Below are 15,815 nucleotides of genomic sequence, written 5' to 3'. Positions count from 1 at the left end.
ATGGTCTCTAAAGTGAAGAGAACACCCACAGAGTGGGAGAAAATATTTTTCAGCTACACATCAGACAAAGGACTGATAACCAGAATGTATAGGGAACTCAAAAAGCTGAATTCTTCCAAAACTAATGAACCAATAAAGAAATGGGCAACTGAACTAAACAGAACTTTCTCAAAAGATGAAATTCAAATGGCCAAAAAACACATGAAAAAATGCTCACCATCTCTAGCAACAAAGGAAATGCAAATTAAAGCCACACTAAGATTCCACCTCACCCCTGTTAGAATAGCCATCATCAGCAACACCACCAACAACAGGTGTTGGTGAGGATGTAGGGAAAAAGGAACCCTCTTACACTGCTGGTGGGAATGCAAACTAGTGCAACCACTCTGGAAAAAAATTTGTAGACTACTTAAAAAGGTTACATTGATCTACCATTTGATCCAGCAATACCACTCTTGGGGATATACCCAAAAGACTGTGACACAGTTTACTCCAGAGGCACCTGCACACCCATGTTTATTACAGCACTATTCACAATAGCCAAGTTATGGAAACAGCCAAGATGCCCCACTACTGACTAATGGATTAAGAAATTGTGGTATTTATACACAATGGAATTCTATACAGCCATGAAGAAGAATGAAATGTTATCATTTGCTGGTAAATGGATGGAATTGGAGAACATCATTCTGAGTGAGGTTAGCCTGGCCCAAAAGACCAAACATCATATGTTCTCCCTCATATGCGGACATTAGATCAAGGGCAAACACAACAAGGTGATTGGACTTTGATCACATGATAAAAGCGAGAGCACACAATGGAGGTATGAGGATAGATAAGACACCTAAAAAACTATATAGCATTTGTTGCCCTCAACGCAGAGAAACTAAAGCAGATACCTTAAAAGAAACTGAGGCCAATAGGAGAAGGGGACCAGGAACTAGAGAAAAGGTGAGATCAAAAAGAATTAACCTAGAGGGTAACACCCACGCACAGGAAATCAATGTGAGTCAATGCCCTGTATAGCTATCCTTATCTCAACCAGCAAAACCCCTTGTTCCTTCCTATTATTGCTTATACTCTCTCTTCAACAAAACTAGAGATAAGGGCAAAATAGTTTCTCCCAGGTATCAAGGGGTTGGGGGGGAGAGGGAGGGGGTGGAGTGGCTTGTAAGGGAGGGGGTGGGGGCAGGGGGGAGAAATGACCCCAACACTGTATGCACATATGAATTAAATAAATAAATAAATAAGTAAATAATAAAAAATAAAAAAGAATGAAATCTGAAAAAAAAAATGATGTATCTTCTCTTTTCTTGCCTTCCTGTGCTCACTAGCATTTCCATTACAGTATTGCGAATTATTGTGATAGCAGGCAAGTTTGAGTCATTTTGGTCTCAAGATGGAAATGTTCAGCTATTCTCCCTTATGTGTGATGTCTGATGAAGGGCTTTGTAAGTACTCTTTATTTTTTTTATCTTGAAATGATTCATTTTAATTAACCCTTTTATTTGTATATAATTATAGAATCACATGCAGTTTTAAGAAGCAATACAAAGATCTCATGTACTCTTCACCCAGTTTCTTCCCGTGGTAACACCTTGTAAAACTATAATATAATATTGCTGTTCACCCAGTGAAGATACATAACTACTTCTTCACAACAAAGATCTCTCATATTTCCTGTTGCTTTTTGTTGCCAAACCTTCCTTCTTTAGAAAGGAACAAATTCTTGATACACAAAACAACTTGGGTAAGTCTCCGAACTATGCTGTAAGAAAAAAAAGCCAGTCATAAAGGTTAATAAAATGATTCCATTTCGTAACATTCTTGAGATGAGAAAGTGAGAGAAATATAGAAAATCTTAGTGGCTGGCCTATCCACTCCAATTATTAAACATTATTTTCCTTCTAATTTTATGGGAAAATATGTAGCATTATTTAAGAAGGTAAACTATAGAAATACAGCTTTGTCATTTAGTCAACACCTGCTTTGGAGGAAGACTTTTAAGCAATTTGGCATAATTAATTTTAGATTCATTTCAAATGCAGAAAAAATGGAAAGATAGAATAATTACTGAATCAAAGTATGAATCATTCATATAGTGAACTTATGCCTTGGTCAAAGCAGTGGAGAATATGTACTGGTTTCTTGCTTCCAAAGGTGAGTGAGGTGTCTTTAGAAAACTGACACTATGGTTTTGTGTGGTTCTTTCTATTCCTACTTGCCAACAACATTTAGCTTCAATATTGTATTATGATAAAACTTGTTAACAAATTAGAAAACAATTGAGGAAACAGAGGAGAAAGGATCCTGACAAATTTCCCCAAGGTTATACCACAAATGAGTGACAATTAGCTCGTAACACTGGAGTGAACCTAGTGCAAGGTCCTTGCCCTTGGTGGCTGGGCTCCAGCCTCAATTCTCTAATTGAGAGAATTAGAGGTGTTGAACTTGTCATTCTTAAGTGTTTCAGCATCAAGCAGCCCAGATAACAAGTGGAGAAACAAAATTACAGTTGCTTATAGGGTCTGCACCTATGGATTCAAACAACTATGGATGTAAAATATGCAGAAAATTTATGTCTTTACTTAACATGTACAGATTTCTTTTCTTCTTGTCATTATTCCCTGAACATTTACATTGAATTAGTTATGACAAGTAATCTAGACATTATTTTAAAAGTACTGGAGGCTTGCATGGGTCATGGCAAATACCACACCACTTTGAATAAGGGACTTGATCAGCCATCAATGTAGCATCCATGGATACTAAGACTATAGAATCACTGGTTGATCATCTCTACTTCCCAAGGAAGCTACTTCAAAATTATTCAGTTTGTCAATAAACCTATGTCAGGAAATTAATATATTTGAGAGCTCTATGTTGCTGCCCCTGTCCCCTGTTTGACACTTTTTTGACTATTTCAGACTCATAGAAAATGCGTGGTTAAAGAAGACTTGACTAAAAAATATAACTACTAGTCTAATCATGCTAATTCTGGAAAACTTGAAAAATGTGGCTTTGGTATTTTGCGTAACTCCCCTAAGTTTCAGTTTTCTCATTTTTGAAATGGAAAAGAACTCATCTCTAACAGAAGTTTATCTTTAAACCTTATAGTTTGAGTATGATTTATTTATTAAGATAAACTTCACTAAACTAATAACAACCACATGATGTATGTCTTCAGTCAAATGTATAAAATTGGGAATGCAGTACATAACCCACAATGAAAGGAGTAAGTTGTAAGTTGTTTATATTCCTATAACTCCTCTGCAGCTTCTTTTTTTTTTAAGAATCCCTTACATATTGGAGTTTCTGTGAACTGTCTCACACTGTATTTAGATGACTTTCTCAATTTTTATGTACAATAATTAGCAATATCATCTAAAACTTTTTTGGAGGCAGCCTTGTTATATACAGCCCATGCTGCTCTCAAACTTCCTATCCTCCTGCCTCAACCTCCTGAGTGCTGTGATTACAGGTGTACACCACCATACCAAACAAAAACACCCTTCAAAATGTAAATCATTCTTATGAATTGAAGACTTGACTATTCAAGAAATTATTCATTGCCTGCAAAAACCTCCCAGGTGTTGGAATTTCTCAGATAAGATACTACATCAGAAAAGTAAAAAATAAAAAAAGATACTGCATCAGATATTGCACAGAGATTCAGATATTACAGAGATATTTAATGCACTGAGCAGCCATTATCCCCATGAGATACACAATAACACTTCATATATAGACTAGCATAATGACAAATGAAATATAAATAAATTAAAAGATGTTTCAGAGGCAGAATTGAAAAGAACTGGGCGTCTGTAAGATGTGTTGAAGGTGGACAGACCAAGAAAATATCAGCTTTTGTCATGAACAACTCCTGTGTGGATCACTGAAAGTCAGGCAGACTGTGTGTCTGCTTCCACTGTGAAATCTTTCAGAGTTCCAGCTTTTTTGGAGTTCATCTAGATGTCCTCACACCAAACCACACTCCTTCCATCTTCCTCTCACATGGACCCAAAGGTGTCATGGAGGTCAATACATGTAATTATACAATTAAATCTTAGTCAAAGTTTCAGTAAGTAAGCCCTGGGTTTACAGGGTGGAAAAGAATTTTTCTTTTTTAGGGCCACCAAAAAACTTGAGGATTTTCTGATGCTGCTTCAAGCTTGATGTTTTGATGCTCTGAGCCATTTACTTCTCTTGGTTCTTCTATGAAGTTAGAAACCATCCCTGCTTCTGTTTTCTGGATTCTAAAAAAACATAAAAGGGCTTCCTTCTCTTATGTAATTAACAGATAAAATCAGAGGATGGAGAGTTAGTAGAGGGGAGGTCATCATAAACAGACGATTATTTCCATGAATAAACTAATGCTTATTCATGGACCATTAGTGAAATTAAATTAGTATTAGCATTTTTTTTATTTGAAGTCAGGGCTTTGCTCTTGCTAGGCAGGTACAGTACTTCTTGAAGCATGCCGCTATCTCTCTTTTAGTAATTCAAAGAAATCTATGAACCTTTGGAGAAATTCCCTAGTGTGTCTTATGTTTTCTCTTCCTTCCTTCCTTACATTCTTCCTTCCTTTTTTCTTTCTTTCTCTCTTTCCTTTTCCTTTCTTTTGTTTTGCTTTAGCTATTTGTCAGTTGGAGTCTTGTCTTTTTGCCCTGGCCTCTGCCCATGATCCTCCCAATCTCTGCCTTCCAAGCAGCAAGAAGTACAGGTGCATGACACAACACAGAGCCATACTATTTCTTTGACACAGTGGCACAAAAGCCAGCAGTGTACAGAAACAGGGGTGGAGTTATGGGATGGCTGAATTGAGAAATGTACCATCATTTTTTATGCTGGATAAGATATCAGCGAAGAGATTTGTTCATTCTTTCTGATGAAATGATAGCTATTTCTCATTTATTTCATTTATTTTAATCTGCTTTTTATGCTTCTCTTTAACCTTATTTATATTTGCAGTTTTCTCAAATTATTTTCAGAGCCTGTAGAATAAAAATTGGACCTAAATTAGCGTCTGCATATCTGACTGAATCCTTTACTCACGCTCTATGATACCTATAACTTGCTTATATGGAGAATTCTCACATTGGTTCTTTATTAGTGATTACAATGAAGTAAGATGAGTTAGAGATATTTGACTGAAAACATTACTGGAATTGGCTAGGTATATATTGTGATGGAATGAGTGATTATGAATTCTACTTTCAGCAGCAGAATTTCAGTAGTAAATGTAAAATCACACATAAAGAATCAGAGTAGAAAAAAAGGGATTACTAACTAGAAGAAATGGGAACATTTTGAAGATGGTATATCTGAAATATTATCTTAATTGTGTAGCATTTTTCTCCATCAAGCCTCAGTTGTTAGCTCCCATTTCTGCCTCTTACCACTGAACTTAAGCATGGTGGCATGGTTTCGGGTCCTATTATCCAACTGTGAAGAGAAGAAACTGAAGTATAGAGGGATGTATAACTTAACCATTTAAATGCCAGAGCTGAAAATGATACTCAGTTGGTTGCTCTGAGTTCCTTTCACAAAACCAGAGGACAAACCAGCATTTTTAAAGATAATTTGAGTGACATCAATTTTATAAAAATCAAAACAAAGTAATAGAAACTAGCTTTCTTGTTATACAAGTGAAAAATCTTGGAATACTTTTAAATGGCAGAAAAAGATAAGAATAATTTAAAAGTATGCATAAAAATTCATCCATATCACAATTTCATTCTCTAATCATGTTTACATTAATTGTGTCCCTCATCTTTCCTCAGACTTGTCCTCCATAGTTTTGGCTTAAGAGAGTCCACTTTAGTGTGGATTCAAGATGGTCTGGACAAAATAATTCTTAAACACAAAATACAGTTCTCTGCAAATTTCACCATATACCAGAATCACCACAGGTTTCTAGGTCCCATCCTTGGGATTTCTTGTTCTGTAAATCTGTAGTATGTCAAAAATTCTGTATTTCTAACTAGTTCTCAGGTGATGCGAATGGTAGTGGTTACAGGGACCAGAATTTGACCTTTACACTAAGAGGTAATGAACTTCTCCCCAACCTCCAACCGATGGTGGTGCCTACTGGTGCACCTAACCTCAGCAAAATCAGAAGCTTGATGCTAGAGAAAATAAGGCCATCCTCATCATTTAAGGGAAACTCAATGGTTCTCCCCATTGCAGGCAGGGGTCACTCTGGAGGTTTAATTGTAAACTTTGGAAATATTTATTTTTTTCCTTTTAATTATCATTATTTTTGTTAGTGTATAGGAGTTGTACAAAGGGGTTCCATGGTGGTATTTCTATGCATGAGAATAATAAACTTTGACCAAATTCACCTCCTCTATTCTTTTCAAACAATTTTAACAGGTTTCATTATTCTGTTTTTATATATGCATAAAATATACTTCAATCATAATTACCCCCTTCACCCTCTTTTCAGTCACTCCTTCCTGCTGGTTCCTATCCCCTCCCCCTAAAAAAGCCTCATTAATACTCGTGTCATTCATTTTTTGAAAGTCTACATTCTGCGTTTGAGAGAGAATATGCAATATTTGTCTTTCTCAGTCAGGCTCATTTCACTTAACATGAGGACCTCCAGGTGCACCTATTTTTCTGCTAATGACATACTTTCATTCTTCTTTGTGGCTGCTAATACTTATCTGTGTAAATGTACCATATTTTCTTTATCCATTTATCCATTGTTGGCATCCTAGGTTGATTCCACAGCATGACTGTTGTGAAGAGGGATTTGGTAATCATGTATGTGCAGGTGTCTCTATTGTGTGCTAGTTTACAACCCTCCAGGATCCACCCATGAGTGGCATAGCAGGATCATATGGCAGTTCTATTTTTAGTTATTTTGAGAAACCTGCATACTGAGTTCCATAGTGACTGCACTACAATAATTTACATTCCCACCAACAGTGTGTAAGGAGATCCCTTTCACCACTCATTATCTACAGCATTTTAGTTTCCTATTTTTTTTTTTGGTGATACTGAGGTTTGAAATCCAGGCTTTGTGCTTGCTAGACAGATGCTCTCTCTGTTGAGTCATGCCTCCAGCCCTGGTGTTTACTTATTAATAGTCATTTGGGGTGGAATTCAGTGAAGTTTTGATTTACATTTTATTTATGGCTAAGGGTGTTGAACCCTTCTTCGTGTATTTACTGGTATTTGTGTCTTCTTTTGAGAACTGTCTGTTCAATTTACCTATCCATTTATTAAGTGTATTGTTTGCTCTTTGGTTATTTAATTTTTAGTGTTCTTTATATATCTGGATATTAATCCTCCATCCTATGAATAGCTGGCAAATATTTAGTCCCATTTTTAGGTTGTTGTTTGATTATGGTAATTGTTTCTTTGCTATTCAGAAACTTTAAAATTTGATACAATCCCATTTGTCAATTCTTGCTCTTATTTCCTGAGCAATTGGAATTTATTCAGAAAGGCACTGCCTTTGCCTGCATCATCAAGGCTTTTCCCTATGTCTTCCTGTAGTTGTACCAATATAGGAGGTCTTACATTTAGATCTTTGATTTAGTTTGAATAAATTTTTCTCTAAGGTGAGAGACAGGGATCTAGTTTCAGTCTCTATATGAGGATAGTTTAGTTTTCACAATACTATTTGTTGAGGGTGATTTTTCTCCAGAAGCCTTTATTAAAAATCAAATGGCCATAGCTTTTGGGGCTTATTTCTAAACATCTTATTCTATTCAATTGGTCTATATTTATATTTCTTAACATAGGTCTTGAGTAGTCTATACTATTGTAGAATACTTTTCGAATTCTAGAGAGTTACGACTGTGAATGTGTATGGGAATGAATGATCCTGAACCATTGCCATATGACCAAGGATCAAGAAATTGTAATGACTTAGGAAGTTACAGAGTGATGCAAGTATGATAACTGCTTGTTTAATTCTCGGTTAGTGACTGGTTTTATGATCCATTAATCATTGTGACCAGACATATTCTTTCATTAAACGTTGTGAAATGATCAATATCTATTTAGATGATCAAGGTTATTACCAAGTATTCTTGATTATTTCATATAAAGTCTTGGATTTTATCCTACAAAATGTCCAAAACATGGTAAATTATAACACTGATCTCATTTAAGCTTATTTTGTAGATATTTTAAAGAAATTTTTACAATGTGTCTTAGCAAAAATTTATAATCACTACCAAGTTCAACATTTGAATTTTTTTCTATAGTATACACAAATGTATTTGATTTTGACAGTGCTGATTAGGGAAGAAATCAGGATGGGATCATTTCTACCAGGAATTGCATGCCTCCACTATTAGACTTCAACCACACTTGTCCATCTTTGCACAGCCATTTTTAAGTTTTTTTCTCTGATGTGTTCCTGTACCACCTCTATGTGGTCAATGATTTATCCTCTCCCTTCCATGTAGATGAAGACTGTATAACATACTCTCCATGGGCGTGTTACATCATTATTCTAGACGATAATATTTGGCAAAAACTCTATCAACTTATGCTAATATGTGTGCTTTTCTGAGTGATTTAAACTGTTAGATGCAATCACCCAAGAGCTTCCCTCATTTTCTCCATTATTGCTATTAGTAGGTATGCCTGTGGTATTTTGTTCATAACCTCATGTTACTGTGTAGGTGGACAGAGGTGCAGCTTTGCTTCCTCTTTGCCACTCATTTGTCATGCAGTTCTAATTCCCTGACCTAATCTTGGCAGAAGATTTTGGAAATTTTAAAATAGTAGAATTAAATTTTCTATAGAGTAGACTTGCAACAGACCCAATGGCTGGCACTGTTCTAGGTAGGAGTTGTTGATAAAATTGTAACAACAGATAAGTAATTAGGCTCTACTGATTTTTAATTTCATAAGTATTAGTTAATTTAAGTTAATGAATATATGCATATGTTTGCAAAATGTTCTTAGGTGATATAACAAGGTCAATCACATGTAATATTAACCATGCACAGTGAATAATAGATAAGACACTTAGGATTGGAGAGTAGAAATCCTATATGGTCTGCTGGAGGTAAATTAGGAGAGATAACAAAGATTGTGTGACTAAGCAGATTATTTCCTAACCAACAATACTAAGTAGAATGATATTTTAAATGTCAGGAGGGGAAAAACATAAAAGTTGTCAAAGAAATCAAAAAATTCAAAGAAACTTAACTTAAAACAATGCAAAACCTTTATAGAATTCATGGTTGGGAATTAGGAAGAATTGCATTTCAAAAGTTTGGGGAAATTCAAAAGCAAATGAAGGCTAAGGAAATGGATGAAAGAATGTCAAATATCACAAACATGGTTTTCATGTAAATATCTGTACTAATCACATATTTAGGCAGTTCTTTTTTTTACTTGACTTACTATAGAGTAAATGGAAGTTAGGTGTTTATAGAAATTTGTTAAATGCAGGATTTCCATAATTATATAAACTTCACTAACTTTTGATTGTGACAAAGTAGTAAATTGATAATCAACTTTCAAATCATTTAGTCATAAGTTCATTTACTATTATTATAATTTAATTAAGAAGGCAAGGAAGAGGTTAGAATCACTTGTTCTAGCAAGTGGCATCATTATAGGAATGACAAAACAGCTCTGCCAAGTGATTTGATTTCATTCCGATTTCCTGTGAAATTATTTTTATATTTATTTATATTGTAGAATCCTCTGTCTGCTGATCTTGCATACTATGAATTAGTAACAAATTTGTGTCTTGTATAAAAGGTAGAATAGAATTTTATTATCAAAGGCTTCCACTTAACCTGCTTCCAACATTTATAATATGAATTTCTAAGGAAGGTTGCATATTTTATAGACAGAACTGTATGCCAGTTTATAAACACTAAAGAAGAAAATTTCAACCTCGTATTCATGTAGTGAGTTAAAGTGTAGGTGATTTAATCTAAAGATATAATTATTTATAGGTCAATTATTACTCAAATTCTAAGCACCGTGCCATGATCCAAATCCTCATTAGAGCAAATTGACCTTTCAAAACCCTTAAAATCTCTCTTAACTTTTACTGTTCAGGGCAGAGCTGACAACCTGTCAGACTAATGACAAGAACTTCCTTGATTCTTCACATTTTATATACCATATTCTCTTTGATAACTTCTGATCCTTGGTTTCTATTAAGCCAATCTCTCCAGATTCCTTTTTCTACTCCTTCGTAGTCTAGTTTTGTTCATTTGTTACACCTTTTGGAATTATTTTCCTCTCACTACCTAATACCTATTATAGTCAATTCACCACACAGTCCTGAACTTGCTTTTCTACAGAAATCCAACTCATAGTCTGGATAAGAACCTTCCAAGAGCTAACGACCCACAAATGTTTCTCCCACTGTTGTGGTCTATATTGTTATATAACTCTTTCCTCCAAATACATAGGTTGAACTCCTAACACTCCATGTGGCTGTCTTTGAACATCTAGCTCCTCGGAAAGGAATTGAGGTTACAGAAGGTCATGAGGGTGGGGACCATATGCAATCAGTTTAGTTTCCTTAAGAAAAGAGAGAACTCTCTCTCTATTTCAGTGAACACCAAGAAAGGCCATATCAGGGCAAAGTGAGAAGGGAGATATTGGCAGAGCAGGAAGAAAGCTCTTGTCAAATGGAATGGACTAGAAACTTGATCATGGACTTTTCACTTTCAAAATTGTGAGAAAATAAACTCCTGTAGTATTGTATTGTGGAAGTCAGAGCTAATACACCAACCATGATTTCTTTTCTGAACATTCATCCATATTCTTACTCTCAAAATTTCATTCACATTAGACTTTTCACATCATCATTTCTTTTTGCAACCACACTGGAATTTGAATTCAAAACCTTGGAATTAGGTGCTCTACTACCTAAGCCATGTTGGCAGACATTTAGGCTTTAGTTATGTTTTGAGTAGGGTCTCACGTTTATGGTAAGGAAGGCATGGTCACTGGTCTCTTATTTACCCTTCTTGCACAGCTGGGACAACAGGTACACATCACCATGTCCAGCTTTAATTTTTTTAATTGTTGTGCTGGGTGGGGGTACATTTTGGCATTTATAAAGGTTCTTACTATTAAGTCGATGTGGATGGAAAGGTCAAATCAGAGTCAAATGACAAAGCAAGCAAGCTTTATTGAGAGTGCGCTCTTGGGCGAGGTTCACCATCCCCAAAGTCAGGGCCAGAGAAGTTGCCCCAGAGAAATGGCAGCCCAGTTTTTATAATCTGGGTGAAGTCAAGAGCTTAGGGTATTGTGGAATGCTGGGATAGGTTGAGACTAGTGAACGAGGGGCTCAGGGCAATATGGACCTTTAAGATAGGTTGAAGCCTACTGCCTGCCGGTGGGGTTTGCTATGGCAACCATAGGGGGAGGAGGAAAGGGGAGGGTGATTGCCCGCTGGTGGGAGTTGCCAGCCATGGTGGGAATTGCCAGCCGTGGCAACCAGAGGGGGAAGAGGAAGAGGGAGGGTGGAGTGGAAAGTCCCTGATCACCATGCAGTGGCTGGCCACGGGCCGAACATCCCAGAATCAGTTCTGACTATTTCCTGCTGAAAGAGGGTGGAATTAGGGGCTGGGGATGTTTTGGGTCGTTTGACCGGTGCAGCCGAACCCCATGCAGAGAGGCTGGTAGTCATGAACCTGGAGCATCATTTTGTTGAAGGTTACCCAAGTTAACTGGCATAGGTGGTCCTGGAAAAATTGAAAGAGAAAGGGTGCCAGAAGCAGAAAGAGACAAATAATTACTATGGGACCAATCAGTGAGGTGAGAATGTTAAACAGGGGTGAATTCCACCAGCCAGGGGTGTCAGTCAAGGCAGTATTGTAGCGGCGCATCTCGTCCCTGAGCTTGTGAAGAGACTGGACGTGAGTTGCCACCAGGCCTGACTTGTTAATATAGTAGCAGCATTCTTCCCAAAGAAAGAAGCAAGTTTCCCCTTTATCTGCCATAAGAAGGTCCAAGGTGCAGGGGTTCTGTAGGGTTATCTGAGCTAGGGAAGTTATCTGTCTTTGAAGAGAGGCAAGGGATGTTGCTGAGTCCTCAAAGCCTGCCAGGACCTGTTGAGAGAGCCTTTGAGTCTGGATCATTGAGTGAGCCAGGGCACCAGAGCTGAAACCGGTAGCCGCCACTGAGGCTGCCAAAGATATGCCCACAAGGACAAGCAGGAAGACAGCCCTCCTAGTTCTGTGTTGAGGTGAAGGCTGGATTTTTGAGGTAAGGTCTATGAGTTGGAAGAATTCTCCTCTTCCATATATGGTAAGCTGGGAAACCATAGAGACAGGTAAGCAGAGCTGGGAAGTCAGGGCCTGTTGGGTAAGATTTTTTGAAAGTGTGCCATTACACCAAAAGTAGCCTCCTGGAGGAGCCCAGAGGGAGTCCAATATGGTAGGGTTAGTGGTGTTACACATTTGGCCAGGATCAGAGTAGCAGAAGGGCAATTGTGGGGATAGAGGATCTCTATATAGGAGGGCTCCCACAATGGGGGCGGGCAGAGGTGTGGAGGTTGACACGTTTGATGGGAATGGCCCAGGTAAGGGCACAGCTATGAGTGGGGGCCTGGACAATGCGGCACAAAGGAAACATTTAGTTACATTGGCCAGATATGACCTATTTAGCAAGTTGGCACCTTCCTGCACCAGGGACAGCCAGGAAATAGGGTCCCTCTGGGTTTTGTTTTGAAGACTGTTTTCTGCTTCCCTAATGTCTTTTGCCTGGTCCTTTAGTACATCAAGGATCTCAGGGACCATGTGCACATACTCCCTCCAGATCTTGAAGGTTGTTGAGGGGTATGTGTAGTACCCAGGTTGATATCCCTTGGCTATCACCCCGGTTGTCCATCTATTATCCCAGGGGTCAGGAATGTAAAGGTGTACCTGGGAGCCATCATAGGAAGCTTCCAGTGAGTTGCCTGAGTGAGATCCAGTATTGAACTTAATGTAATGAATTCTGCAGGACCAATATGGACATCCTCCATATTCCTCAACCCATTTGGCTCCCTCTTGGCAGTATGGTTCAGTTTGATTAAATGTAAAACAGAAATAACCAAGATTTATAGTTCTTGTGCCATATGTGCTGCTAAAGGAGTGCTGAAACTGGAGGGTGAGTGGTCTGCTACATCCTCCGGAGGGGCAGTCCCCGGCATTGGTGAGGCAGGAGACCATCCTATTGTCCTTTGTATATGTTTCTTGGATGCTGAATCTCCAGTGATAAGAGGAAGATGGTTCAGATAGGGCTGGAGGAAGAGCCAAGAGCAGCATTAAGAGTGTTCCCAGCCTGGGAGATCCGAAGGGAAGTGGGCCCCACCTGTGTAGTTTGCCAAGTTTTGGTAGAAATGGTAGGTGGGAGCTATCATGGAAGCCTTGAGGAAGAACTGTCTAAGTTAGTTGTTGGGTGAGGTGAGTATCTGGGTCTTTCCAGGTAAAGGCAAAGAGGAAATAGGAGTTGGATGGAGGGGGATAGTAAAAAAGGTGTCCTTGAGATCGAGGACAGAAAAATGAGTAGTATCAGGAGGGATGTTGGAGAGGATTGTATAAGGATTTGGGACCCATGGGTGGATGGGGATAATAGCCTCATTTGTAATGTGCAGATCTTGGACTAATCTATAGGACCCAGAAGGCTTTTTTATTAGAAGGATAGGTGTGTTACATGGGGAATTTATAGGTATAAGGAGACCTTGATTTAAGAGTTTGGTAATTATTGATTTTATGTCTTGGCAATGAGTTTCTGAAATAGGAAATTGGGGTCTGCAGGGGTATTGGTTAGGGTCCTTAAGAGAAATGCAGATGGGTGGGTGGTGTGTAGCCACAATCAGGATTGAGGTGACCCAGACAGTGGGGTTGACCAGAAGTGGAAGGGTGGGAGGAGCATATCCAGGAGGAGGAAGAGGGGCAAGATGGCTAGCAGAGGCCAAAAGGAGTGAGTGGGAGGGTAGAGGTTCTAGTGGGTGGGGAGGGATGGTTATGGAGGCACCAAGTTTTGTTAGAATATCTCGACCTAGAAGTGGGGCAGGGCAGAATGGAATGATAAGGAAAGTGTACAAATATTATACCTCCAGCAGAGCAAGGAAGGGGCAGAGTTTTATATGGGCAGAATGGAGAGCCATCAATTCCCATAACAGAGACTGATGAAGGAACTGTTAAACCTTAGTAGGTAGGCAGCACAGAATAGGTAGCCCCCATGTCCAAGAGGAAGGAGATGGACTTACTCGCTATCTGGAGCATGACCCTGAGCTCGGTGAGGGTGATTGGGGTCCCTGAGTCAAGGTGTTATCAATCTTCTGCCAGTTCAAAAAAGTCAGGGATCTGGATAGCTGGTGGGGCTGACCCTCCACGAGGAGCCGTAGGGGATAAGCCCTGTCCAGGGCAATCTGATCCCCAGTGACCCACCTGTTTGCATTTTGGGCAGGGCTTAGTTGGAGGTCTCGGGTTGGCGAGCCCAGTGTCCTTCTTTGCCACATTTGAAGCAGGCTCCTGGAGGAGCTGATGGGAGGTTTCGGGTTCCTCCTTTGACTTGGGGCTGTAATCCAGCCAGCAGCAGGGCTGCTACCAAGGCTTGGGTTTGGAGGGCCACCTTTTGTTGGAGGTGTTTTTGGTGGGTTGACTCTGCTGTCTCTTATTGGGCATTAAAACTTTAAATGCCATTTTCATCAAGTCCTGTATAGGTGTTTGAGGGCCATCTTCAGCCTTTTTTAGTTTAGCTCTAACATCTGTTGTGGACTGAGATATAAAATGTCCAGCCAGAATTGTTGCCTCAGCAGGGGAGGTGGGGTCTAATTGGGTATATTGGGTGAGGGCCTCCTGGAGGCCGTTAAGAAAAAGGACTGGACTTTCTCAGCCCCTTGGGTGACCTCAGAGTTTGTCACAATTGACAATTTTGTTGGACACCGTGTCCATGCCCTGTAGGAGACATCAAATCATTATGTCTCTCCAGCAGCATCCTGGAGCTTCGGGTTGGTAGTCCCAGTTAGGGTCACAGTTGGGAATTGCGTATTACCCCACAGGGACTGTGGGGTCAGCCAAGGGGAGTTGATCAGCATAGCGTCGGGCTGCTGCTTTGATGCATTCCCTTTCATCAGGGGTAAGGGTGGAGGCCATAATGACGAATATGTCATGCCAAGTTAAGTCATAGGCCTGAGGTAGATAGTGGAACTCTTTGGCATAAGAAGAGGGGTTGGCAGAGAAGGACCTCAGGCGCTTTTCTATCTGTGATAGGTCCTGGAGGGAGAAAGGAACATGGACTCTGACCAGTCTTTCCATTCCAGCCACCTCTCAGAGAGGACAAAGGAGAGGGGGTAGGGAAGGGCAGTGTGAGTGAGTGTGGGAGGCTATTGGGGACATTGGAGGGCAGGGAGTGGGTGGAGCAGAGGGAGTGGGAGACAAGGCCGAAGGAGGTGGCTGCTTGGGTGGAGAGGGTTCAGTGGGTGAGAGAGGGAGAGGGGAAGCCGGGTGGGGTGATGGGGGTGGTTGTGGTCATTGGGGAGGAGGGGCAAGGAATTCAGTGGACTCAGACAGAAGGGAAGGGTTGGGGTATGGGAGAGAGGATCCAGAGGAATTGGGTGTTTGAGCAAGAAGGATCTAGGAAGGATAACATTGGAGGCACAGAGAAGGGCGAGAGGGCAGTTCCTAGAAGGCCTGCACATATGGGGCCTCAGACAATTTATGGGTTCAATGGCAAAAATTGTCAAGATCAGTGAGGATATTAAAATCAAAAGTGCCCTGTGGAGGCCATTTTGAGTTGTTGTCTAAGGTGTATTGTGGCCATGCCGTGGTGAAGTAGAAAAATGAGCTGCTTGTGGTGGAGGTCTGGAGAGAGTCCCAAAT

The 15,815-nt window shown here is 39.7% G+C and overlaps 2 protein-coding genes across 8 annotated transcripts in view; one reads left to right on the top strand and one right to left on the bottom strand.

The window, feature by feature from the left end:
• The window catches only part of LOC141418462 (PHD finger protein 20-like), a 307,934-nt gene that overhangs the window by 270,339 nt on the left and 21,780 nt on the right, over nt 1–15,815 (top strand). The window lies entirely within an intron of this gene.
• On the bottom strand, nt 11,562–13,157 carry LOC109676989 (endogenous retrovirus group FC1 Env polyprotein-like). The gene has a single exon (XM_020153174.1). It carries the CDS (start codon nt 13,155–13,157, stop codon nt 11,562–11,564), a length of 1,596 nt encoding a protein of 531 aa, XP_020008763.1.

This window comes from Castor canadensis, chromosome 17 (assembly GCF_047511655.1).
Source record: "Castor canadensis chromosome 17, mCasCan1.hap1v2, whole genome shotgun sequence".
Taxonomy (NCBI): domain Eukaryota; kingdom Metazoa; phylum Chordata; class Mammalia; order Rodentia; family Castoridae; genus Castor; species Castor canadensis.
The sequence above is the reverse complement of the archived record's forward strand: the minus strand, read 5'-3'. Positions and strand labels throughout refer to the sequence as shown.